At 37.9% G+C, this 12,210-nt stretch overlaps 1 protein-coding gene across 9 annotated transcripts in view; it reads right to left on the bottom strand.

Annotated features, from left to right (window-relative positions):
* The window catches only part of LOC148238012 (uncharacterized), a 38,162-nt gene that overhangs the window by 1,829 nt on the left and 24,123 nt on the right, over positions 1-12,210 (bottom strand). For 5 of the 9 annotated variants that reach the window (XM_088181234.1, XM_088181236.1, XM_088181235.1 and 2 more), the window contains 2 exons: positions 919-2,766; positions 21-80 (listed from right to left, as the gene is read on the bottom strand). In XM_088181234.1, the coding sequence (XP_088037360.1) occupies positions 21-80; positions 919-2,766 (1,908 nt within the window). Of the gene's footprint in view, positions 1-20; positions 81-918; positions 2,767-2,840; positions 2,893-8,647; positions 8,926-12,210 lie in introns of those variants that run through there. The other 4 variants (XM_088181241.1, XM_088181242.1, XM_088181239.1 and 1 more) reach the window with 3 other exon arrangements.

Raw genomic sequence — 12,210 nt, forward strand, 5'->3', positions numbered from 1 at the left:
AATAACGGAGATTATAATACCTGTGTTGGTATTGAATCGGTTTGCATATCTACTGCCGTAATCTCTGCAATATCTTTAACCTAAAATAAAAGTATAATAATAAGAAAATGATAAAGAATAACGATGAAAAAAGCAGTTTTTTAAAAGTGAGCGATATATGACCCACGCGTGAAGATCTGTGCTCGTTAAATGCATGTTAAAACAAAGCGTACATATTCATTGAATATGTATATATATATATTTACATGCACAATATTTGCATAAGCACCCCCATTGATTTGAAATATATATATATATGTATATAAGTGGATGTGTTAGTAAGTGTTTTTCTTGACACTTTAAAGAATAAATTGGCCACGAAAAACTTATTTAGGATTGCTAATTGAAACAATAAAATACACGTAAGGCGAAAAGCAACAGAAAGCATAAAAGATATTTTAAAAAAACAACACAATGTAATTGCGTATTAGAGTCGGAAGATGATATATATTTTCTGAAAATAAAAATATATACATATGTATTTAAATGTTAAAAATAAACATTATCGTCGATAAGTTTCTCCTTAGAATTGTAAATGATCGGTTTGCTGTAGTGTCCCACATAAGGTAGATGAGGATAATGATGACATAGGATATTCGAACGGATGCACAAGGAATTTGATGTAATTGTCGATACGAATGTTGATGATCAACCTGCTAGTCGTCATGCAGAAAAAACACTGTATTTATATTTATTAATTATTAATGCTGAAAATACTCAAAATGAAACGTATGATTCTAGGCAGCAAGATTTAGTGCTTTTGCTAAGTTATATTATGTATTATTCAATACCTAAAATGAGTTACGGTTAATATCTATTCGTCAGACACGGACAAAACAAGACAAAAAATACTTTTACTCCATTTTACGTGCTATTCACCTGAGATGCGTTTGCAGAAACGACCTTCGGCACCTCTTCGACAGAAGGTTCGGCTACTTTAGCGGGTGTCGTCTCTTCTGGCACCGGAGCTTGCGTTTCGGCGGTTGGCAATTCTGAATTTACCGCTTCCGGCTTTACATCCTCAGATTCAGCGTGCTGTTCGTCTTTGACTGGAGATGGTAAGTCTTTGGGTGGAAAGTCTGATGTCTCAGACGTGGGACTGTTTAACACCGTGTCGGCTTGCGAACTCTCCGACGGAGGAGGGGGTAACGATTCAGATGCTGAAATTTCTGTTATGGATTCGGGGCAAGACACTGGCGGTGGAGGGGCCGGAAACGAGTCGGACTGTTCAGTGAGACCGGTTTCGGACACGTCCGGATCCGACGGCGTCCGCTGCGGTAACGGCGATTCTGGTATGTTTACGGGGGGAGGAATGATGTCGCTCAACGACATTTCTACGTTAGCAGATTGGGTTAATTCTAATGGAAGCTCTTTTGGCAAATCTTCCGACTGAGAAGATTCAGAAGGAACGGATTGCGGTTCCGGCGGCGGAGGAGAAATGGAATCGTCCGAAATTTGAGGAATTATGTCTATGTTTTCGCATTGCGTAATTTGAAGATTGAGAGTTTCCTCTGAAGTTTGTTCGCTAACTAAATCATCAGATTTAGGAATATCTATATTTTTGACACTAACTTTCATTACGGGAAGGCTACATTCAATTATTATTGGGGCACTTTCTTCTGATTGAACGACTGAATCGTCGATCGACGATTCAGTTTTAACATCAGGATTTTCTACATCGGTTTTGGATTCTTCCACAGCGGACGCCTGTTCTTTAGGAATTTCAACAGAAGACTCTGTCACTTCGGGAATAATGGATTCTTTCAGTTCCGGTTCGACGGGAGGTAAGGTTTCGATCGGAGCGACAGTGTCTTTGGGTTCCGATTCGACGGGAGAAACGGGTTCCGGTTCGCTGGAAGACACTACAGCAAGGTTTTCTACGATTTTAGATTCGACGACGGTTTCGGCAATTTCGACTTCTTTTACAACTGGGATTATGGGCTCTGAAGGAGTGATTTCATTATTTATAACTTCGACCGGTTTAGATTCTTCCACCTGCGCATCGGCGATCGCTTCGTTTTCACTAGTGGGTTGTGCTATTTTATCGATAGTCGCTTGCTGTGAATTGTCGGTAACGTCGGCGACGGGAGGCGGCGGAAGGTCAGAAGAAAGAGAAGCGGTTATGTCTACGATAGGCATTTCACCAACTACTTGAGTGTCTACTAGATGCGGTGCCATTGTTTTCTCTGCAAAGATAGTGAGGGAAGAAGGTGGAGGATTGACGGGAAGGGGAGGCGGCGCCTCGACCGCTTCGACGGGTTCCGGCTTTTCTTTCTCGACACAAACCTCTGTTTCGATCGCCTCGGGCGCTTTGGCTTCGACGGGCTCCGTTATTATTTTCTCGGAGACGTCGACTTTATTTTCGGCGACTTCCTTAACTTCCTCGATGGTTTCTTCGATCTTTAATCCGTTGACGGGCAGCGCTTCGACGGCCGGCACTTCGGAGCACTCGACGGGTTTCGGCGCTTCCGCAGGAACTGCGACCTCTTCTTTCACTTCTACGGGAGCGGGTTGCTCTTCGGCGACTTGGCCATTTTGAGCTACTTCCTCCTTGGGGCTTTCGGGAGCGCTGCTGCCGTTGGTGATCGACTCCGTCGCTGGAGTCTCGGGTGTCTTTTCTGCAGGCTTTTCGACGGCTTCCTCGACTTTGGTAGTCTCGCTAGTCGCTTCGGTCTCTTCCTTAGCTTCCGGCGTTTCGTTGGAGACGACCTGGGCGTCGGCGGCGGCCTGCCGAAAAAAAGAAGAAATTCGCGTAAGTATAAGTGTAAAGAAAAGATCGAAAAAGCGCGAGCGACTGGGACCTGAGTGTCCATGTCTAGGCGGAGTCGCTGTACCGAAGGAGCGTCGAAGACTGAGCGCTGCAACGCGTGCAGGGCTCAATATATAGACGAGCGTGCGTTCGCATTTTTAGCCAAATATTTTTATTTTCGCGATTGGCTGCCAGTGTAGGATTTCAATCGCGGCGACACACACCGCCGATCCGCGATCAATCTACGCGCTTTTATTGCGCAAGGTCGTTCCGCCATAACAAAATTATAAATTTATATGTACGGTGGCGAAAAACACCCACCAGGAAGCGACCGCTATGACGCCAATTCCCGAATATATACGACATTCCTCATAACGCGCCGCGACAAGCGAAGAAGCTAATAACTTATATATATATAAAAAAACATTGAAAAATTGCTATGAAGGAAACTTGCGCTTCAGATGTAAAAATGTACGATCTAAAACTGACGCTAACGCATGTTTATTGCCGTCGTAAAAAAAAACTCTCGACGTTGCAAAATTTTGAAAAAAAAAATCTATAATTCCTGGTCGAAATCCAACAAGCACCTAATAAATGTATTCCTTAAAATTATGCTAATTAACATTTCACACTTCGATCGTGCCAATAGCGTTTGCCATCGTCGCAAAATTTTCGGGCGCAAACATTTCAATAAATCTATGCATATTGCCACTATTGGAAAAGATCCCGAAACCGAAAACCCTACGCTGCCAGAGCTAGTGTGTCGCGTGAAACATACTCTGGTGGCCAAGGCCTCGCACCCGCCTGTTTATTGGAGTATGACATTACGCTTCAGTGGACATCGTCTCGAAGAATACGTACAACATAATTCACAATCGATTGATCGATCTCACAAAGGCGGGCGCTGGCCGGTCGAAAAGGCGCGTGTTTGTTTACCTTCGCGCCGACTGAAATTTACGAGCGAAGAACAAATCATCAGGGGCGGCTATAAATAACCATTCTAACGGCGCTAAATCGCTTACGCAAGATTTAAAATTACAAAAAAATCAGAGATGAAAACAACGAAAAAATTCCAGAGCGCTCAGTTCGGGAAGCGAACGATTCGATCGGAGCTCGACTTCCTTCCGGAAAATCCGTATATTATTCAAGAGGGGTATACAACAAAAAAACTTTTGAATAGCAAAATAGAAGAAATTGTCGATCGAGTTCTGAGAATCCATCCCTGTAGAACCCACTTAATATTAATATCGCTTGAGATTTTCTCTATCTTGTACACCAATAAATATTGGTGATTTATATTTGCCAAAAATATATTTATTAATAATAGATTTAACATGTATGTGTTTGTTTATAAAAAATCAACGCAAAGCTTTCTCGCAACGCAGAATAATAGTCGGAAGTATTAATAATAATATAAACTATAACAATATAGTTTTTAATAATTCATAAGTGAATCCCAAACTAAACTAAAACCCAAGAAAATAATGAATGAATTAGCATAGCCGTTGTCTTCTCGACGTTCGTCGTAATAAAAAAGTAAATAATCACGCATTTTAATTTAGACTCATAAATAATCATTTAATATCACTCAATTAATAAAGCTCTCACCAAAAGATTTACACAATTTTGGCATCCAGTCGCTATGAAAATCCAGAAACGCTCAAGATGATCAACACGTGTAATGTACATTATAAATACGCGCCTATATATTACAGAGTAGAAAATAAAACGCAATTCTGCTTCGACTCTAGATATTCCAGAACGACGCAATATGCATAATTGGAAGCGATCGAGGAGCGGCGTAATGTGTACATTATCGATACCATTTCATTTTATAAGACATCGACGCTGATGGACGAGAGCTTGACTGCTGCTGGCTAAACGAAAATAAATCGAATCGACTCAGTCGATTAAATGTGAAGAAACAAGCGACTCGGCTGTCGTATCAATATTTAAGACGTCCATAAATATATAATGCGAAAGATGCCGGACCTTAACCCACTGAAAAGAGATCGAGATCGCCAGACGTCCTACCGCTTTTCCTTCTTGCGAAACGTTCCCGAATGAATATTTAAGCGAGGCTGAAAGGTCGGAGCCGCTTTTAAAAAGAGTAACGTGAATGAACGCGTATGAATATATGGAAATGGGCGTGCCCATTGGAGAGAAACTGAAGGTAAACACGTATCCGAATAATTGAATAGTGAAAATATGTTGCGGAAAAACACTATTCTAAAAAAGAAAAATACGTCGCTCAATAAATTTAGCATTGGAAGAAAAGGGAGAAAATCAAATATGTACAACGTAACCCACTTATTGCTATCAACGTGTTTTTCAGATACAATCTCCTTGAGAATAAACTGAAACTCGAGTTTTTCCTTTGTCTTTTATTCGGCAAGGGTATATAAATGATGTCTACAAAATATTGTCTCGCAAATTATATAAGATAGCTAACAACAATAACCAATAGAAAGTTTCAGTTATCATAATAATACTAATAATAATCGATCGCTGAAATTGTATTTCATAAATTGTGCTATTCAAAAAATATTTAAATTATTAATAAAATAATCGATCCAGACATTAATCAAGTTGGCTACCGCTGACATTTCAAAATTGTACCAAACAAATAACCTAATTAACGAAATAGTCATACATAATAATATCAATTGGTAATTTACTATTATAATATATTTAAAAAAATACATTACTTCTTTCTTATTAGAATACCAACTAGCCTTCTTGGTAACTCGTGTTATTTTTTTCTGATTTTCGCATTTATAAAATTGTTATTTATTTTACATATACGTGCTATATCTGTTTATACTCGAGACGCAAAACCTATCAAATATGCTTCTGCGTCTATATATCTACGCCCCGTGCTTTCAAGATCTACGTTTTTAACAAGAATAACGTATTTGTCAGAGATGTGCGTCGTTACTGTATTACGCAATGATTTGGTATTTTTGAATCACTTTTTTGTAAGACAAAATGAGGCATTTGATGCATTATAAAAACAATGGGTTTTAATCAATTATTTTACAATCCAAGTTCGTCAGGAATGCGCGCCATATCCAAATATATATTCACATGTTTTTACGAGTTTTCTGGAAATCCGCGATTGATTATGCTGTTTATATGAAACGCTAATAATCCCAGTCGAAGTTCCTATATACAAAGCGATAATAAAAATCACTTGATTTTGGTAATCGACAAATCTAGCTGAGAGACGGATAGAGAGAGATAGATGATCATCGTGCATTTTTTCAATGAAGCGAAAAAGTTCAAAAATAAATTTCTTCGAATGAGCGAGTATCACGTTCCTCATTAAAAAGCTGATTGTGACATGTAAACATGTATCACATACTATAAAAAAGCACGACAACGCCACAATGTTATTTTTATCTGATTCAATCGGAACATCATAAGCAGAAACAAAAAAGCGGAAACGTGCCGCGATTTAGAGGGAAGCGGCGGATGTCGTATGCGAAGGGTCAAAATAATCCGAAGGTCGGTCGGCGTAAACGAGCTGAATGGTAAATCGACCACCCGAGGACAATTACATCGCGCCCGATCGATCGTCGAAGATCTACAATCTGCATAGTAATGTATCCAAATTCTCTCCAAAACGTGGATGATCTTCCTTCCAGATATGGCCGCGAATAATTTTCAAATACGCGGGCGCATATCTATTTACAGACGCCAAGGCCGAGGATCGGACACGACAGGAGTTTTATAAATACGCAGATAGGCGCCGCGGGTAGTGTTCTATCAGCGGGCGACTCCAGCCGCGAGTAACATTGACCTCGAATAATGCCGTTGCTAAAAATAACTACCGGTTGCACAAATAAGTTCCGCTACTCGGCGCCAGATGGGATCACAGCAACGTCGAGTAGCGAAATAAATTAAATTCGACAACCCTCGTGAGTTAATCAAGTGTATTTTAAATCAATATTATGCGATAAAAAAATATGCAATTTTTTTATAACTCTGAGATAATGATATGAAAATTAAATATCTATTTCAAAAGTTAGCTAAGAGTCAAACCATCTGCTAAGTAATTACACTCTTTTTACACATTTGTGATATTCTTTGAGAAGGCTTACGTCTCGGTTTCACAAAATTTTATTTCTCACCAGCATCCTGCATTCCAACTTATTAGCACATCTTAGCATCCCAAAATGTAAAAAATACTGAGATACTTTTTTTAGCTGTCCCGGTTTAGAGTTTCATAAATATAGTAGCCCTCTATTTATGAGATTTTTATACCATATATACATGACCTAGTTCGATTTTTATTAATCACCACGATATTTAACCATTGGATTGAGAAAACTTAAATTTCCGATGTTCGATCGGACTTATTATTATAATAAGCAATTAATTATTCCGATAAAAACTTAAAAATACATACAGATATCTACATATTTACGTATACACCACCACACATAACTAAATACATGAACATGATAAAAGGACAGACACAAATCACCTCAACAAACGTGCATTGTCCCATAAGAACTGTACCAAGTCCCCACATGAGCACGAGAAAATATCAATATCTTGATGCACATTAAGCAGACGGATGGCCATTGCCAGAGAAGAGTTGACAAGTGCTCCAGTTCTAGAGAGCTATAACCACCTTCCGGAGCCCACATTTGGAGCTGCTCGAGCACCGAAGGGTTGTTATGCCTTTGAGCAATTTCCAAAAAGTTGACAACCAAAAGTTTCACATCGTTTCCAAAATGAGAGCACAGGAACGGATAATATAATTATTCCTTCTAGTATAAATATCGAAAGAATTTACGCTGTACTTTATCTAGCCTCAATTTATTACATTGACTCATTACGCCTGAAATCCATACAATAGAGCCAGCTTATAGTACGCTGCGGACTAGAGCATCATAAAGAGTGCGCAATAATGAAGTACATATTCCTGAAGTAGTGCGCATTTTTTAAGATAAAACCGAACATTTTTAATGATCTGCTGTGAGTTTTTGCAATGTGAAGGCTGTGTATATAATGGATACAAGTTTTTTAAGCTTCAAATGCTATCGATCGATAAAATAATTCAATATCAATAAGATTACACAGAAAACAACTTCTAATCAGAAGTAAACTATAATTAAATATAGAAGTTCAATCCAATTAGGTAGTAATTATTTATGGCAAAGTTCGTAGCGATAGAAACGTAACAACAAAAACAAACAATTCAATCGGCGTCGACCTACACGACCTCATAACAAAGGCGGAGAATTCATAAACGTTTTGGATCGCGGTTAATCACAGGCCAATTATAAATAGTGTGTATTGCGCAGAGGGGGACACGCCACAATTGCGTGGTTTTTTCTTTCATACATCTGACGCGTGAACAACGTTACAATGTGACTGGATTAGATTTTAAACATTAGGGACAAAAATAACATCAGCTTGTATTTTAATATAAATTGTACTGACAAAATAGGATAACACCGGTGAATTATCCATATAAAGTAAAACAAAAAAATCTCACTACTCTAATACTAGTTGAAAAGCGGCATTTTGGTGATTAAAAACGATCAATGACCCAAATGAAATGCTTGCATGGTTATAAATAATCACAACTCCTGTTATCAAATAGCGCAATAGTGATTTTGCACGTAGATTAGTTCATTTGATAATAGTTTGCAGGGTTAGTTCTCATTACTATTTTCACTTTAATTTTGGATTGCAACTAGCAATGCAAAATATAAAAAAATACGTGTGTAGAAAATGATTAGAGAAACAAAGCGGATTTTCAATGTATACTTTATTTAAAACTGGGCATTCGATACTGTCATCCGAATAAATGCAGAAGAATACGTTCCACATAATAAAACTCACAGTTTTCGTCGCCGTAGGCTGCCCACGCTGCGGGAGAGTCTTCCCCGCGTAGTAGGAGACGGTCTCCCGAAACCAAGACCACATTTTCAGAGAGGTCAAGTCGCGATATTGAAAAGACAGGTGACGGGGAGGGCGATTTGCATGCGAGTGAAGACCGCCGTCCGCTTTTGAAGCGATGCGCGTGAGCTATTTAAATCCTTCGGGAAAAACTCTTGACTCGAAGAGCAGTACACGCTGTATGAGAACGAACTAATCTGACCGAGCGACCGGTGAATAATGAGAAGACTTTGGCATGAGTATGGACCGGCGGCCGTTATCTTTAACGGCGGACAATAAAAAATCTGGTGGGTTCGAAAGCACCATAAAGACTAAGATCACTCTACTAGGACGTGGTGCGCGAGTGTAGCGAGAGAACAATTCTCCACTCGCGGTGAATCATTCGGTGGATCTCCCACGCGAGTTTGGGATCGCTTTCGAAGAAACGCAACCAGTTCGGGACGCCCCCGGAGCGTTGAAAAGCGCATGCTATAACTCACTCGCCAATAAAATCCGAATGACACACAAGGAAAGTAGCTTTGCGCACACCCTGTCATCTGCGAAAATAATACTACATAGCGAAAGAAGTCATATATGTGCCCACGCCGGGGTGGGTTTATGGCGCAATACAGTAAAACCGCGTTAGTTGGAGGAAATCATGGACACGGAACCTAGAAGTGTTAATTATTCACCCACAGTCACCACATACATACAATATTATTACTATATTCATCAATAGCTATTCATGTCCAAAATACAGGACATTATCGCACATCCACTGTTGGTACAACCTATCGTTGCAAATAATTACTTTCACCGGTGTATGAAAAATTATGAAATTGTGTCGTCTTTTTTAGTACTCCACTTGCACGGAAGTGGTAACCGATTCGGGTGTCTTATTTGAAGAGGCTACAGATTCCATCAGTATATAGAAAACGTATGCAATAAAGCATCAAAAATGTTGGGATTTGTCTTGCAATATGCGAATCAATTGAGGAGCTCGAGGGCACTGTGTGACTTATATAATTATCTAGCGTACAGTACTCTACCATCGAACATGCTTCGCTGATTTAATTGCCACCTAATGCAACCGACGCTCTTTTAATAGATAATATTTTTTATTTCCTACATAATTCCTATAGGATATTCTGAGATATGATTCCATCAAGTCGAGTCCACAAGTGTACTTGAAAAAGCACGTCTTCAATGTGCTGGTAGGGAATATTCACCATCCAGACTCTGGAAGAACTTCGTTTTTGTTTGCCATCTTATTACCAGTGCTTGCGTTCCCGAGTATTGTTTGAAGTTCGCATGCAAGAACAGGAATATTGGACAACTGCCCAATAAGCACAGCTATTCGACTGTTTAGCCGGATAGTATAGATTTGTTAGTATCTAGTTACTTGCAGTTGGTGGACGCATCGTATTGTATATAAATTTATCTAATTGTTCGTTAAATATATTTTAATAGTATGTACCGTTTTTTATAATTGCAAGTAATGTATTTAAATAAATAAATAGCAATAATAATAAGGTTTACAAACGAATGGTAACAATGATAATAAAACTGCATCATTCACTTTTTTCACTCACCCCCTGCACGATTAAAAATTCTGCAGCCCTCTGGGCGTTTTCAGTCTTTCATATAAAACCAATATGCAAAAACAAAATGTTAATATTCTGGCTTAACTCCTTACAACAGACCTGCGCTTTTGTCGCCGGGCTGTATTACGTCGAGTAGGGTAGAATTTATGCGCTTCCGAAGAGCGGAAGGAAAACGAAGAGAACATAAATAAAACATTATTTTGGAAGCGCTTTACATTTTCAACGAAAAAGTTTTGTACTTTTATAAGAAATTACTTATTATGCTGTGAACAGCACAGTAAAACATTTTTCGTATAGCGTTATATATTTTTTAACTTTTACCAGACAAAAACTTTTTTAATTGATGAATCCACTGCGGTCCAATATATTTAATCACTACTTAAATATTATTTATATATAATTTATTTAGGGTAAGCCCTGTACCCGTTCCAGATGTTAAGACCACTATCTGAAAAAAATAGAAGAAGCACAACTAAACCAAATTTTGACCAATAGGGGAGCGCAAAAAAACAATTATAAGAAGTCAAAAATTCACGTCAAAAGCAATAAAATCGTGCCGTCGCAATGGGAACGCTAAGTTATCTAGCGTTCATATTGATACTTTTAATAACAATATTACGATTTATAATAAGTGAGAATCGAATGGAACACATCTAAACCGAATTTTTATCATTTTAAATAGTGCCGTCGCAGTGGAAACGCTCGTTACCATTACTCCCGATTGATTTATAAATAAATAAAAAATATAGTAATGTTTTTAATTTCTATAGATTTGTTCAAATTCGAGCTAATAGTAGGGGCGTAAACCCAAACTTGCCATCTCTTTCTCAATTATGAATAATGATGAAATGGATAGCTTTCGAACTGACTATGTTAACGCAAATATAGTATATGTTATGAGCGGTTGGCACTGACTGGTCAAGAAATTGTTTCCAAAATCCATCGATGGATTAACATATTTTACGATGAATTTTAGTAATTTGACAATTCCATGTAAAATGGTTAGGAATTACTAAATCTTTTTACCTTAATATATTAATAAAAGTATCTCTGAAACCAATGAAATTAAATACTGGAAATTGTATCATCAAATCATTTAAAATGGCTTCAGAAAATAGAAAATATATTGGGCATGACATAGATGCCTTTGGACTGCAATGGTAAAACCATTTTAGGCGTGACATACATGCCTTTGGACTTCCAAAGGTTAAACGCGTTGAATACTGGATGCATAAATTTACGCGTTTCGTAATTTCGACATATATGCCTTTGGACTTATAAAGATTAATGCATATACTACTGAAAGTCTAAATTTTACGAGTCTATTTACAAATCAATGATACAAGAATATCCGCCTTGCACAAGTTTTACATAAATCGGATAAGCGGCATAAAACACTGAACGCATTATGTTTTAATTCATTATGGAATGCGACGAATTATGCTTCATTCTAAAATTAGAAAATAAATTATGCAATAATGAAAATAACCACTTTAAACAAATATTTAGCAGAATTCTCATAGCATTTTAAGTCGACAGTTATCCAAAGACACGTCTTCTTCCATTCGGACATCCGAATTTATTCCGATTCATGATTCGATATAGTCAAGCATTCGAAAAGAGGCGAACCAGCTCAAGACCACCCCCGTTGGGATTATAAATCACTACAACTAAAAAATCCCTCATACATCAATTAGCGTACAAACTGGAGATTAGAAACATGCCATTATTTTTTTTTTTAATAAAAAAATATTTTTAGGATACAGAATTGGAAGCCACTGAATAATATATTTAGCAATTAGTGGAAATAGTTTGGGTTTAGTAACATATATTTTTCCGGTTTATTTAGGTCGTTAAAAATATGCATCAAATTATGTGCCAAATTTTTTCTCAATATATTTGGTGTCGTGTGATTTAATTTAA

This window comes from Plectrocnemia conspersa, unplaced genomic scaffold (assembly GCF_051122295.1).
Source record: "Plectrocnemia conspersa isolate PC_06_02 unplaced genomic scaffold, ASM5112229v1 ptg000002l, whole genome shotgun sequence".
NCBI lineage: Eukaryota > Metazoa > Arthropoda > Insecta > Trichoptera > Polycentropodidae > Plectrocnemia > Plectrocnemia conspersa.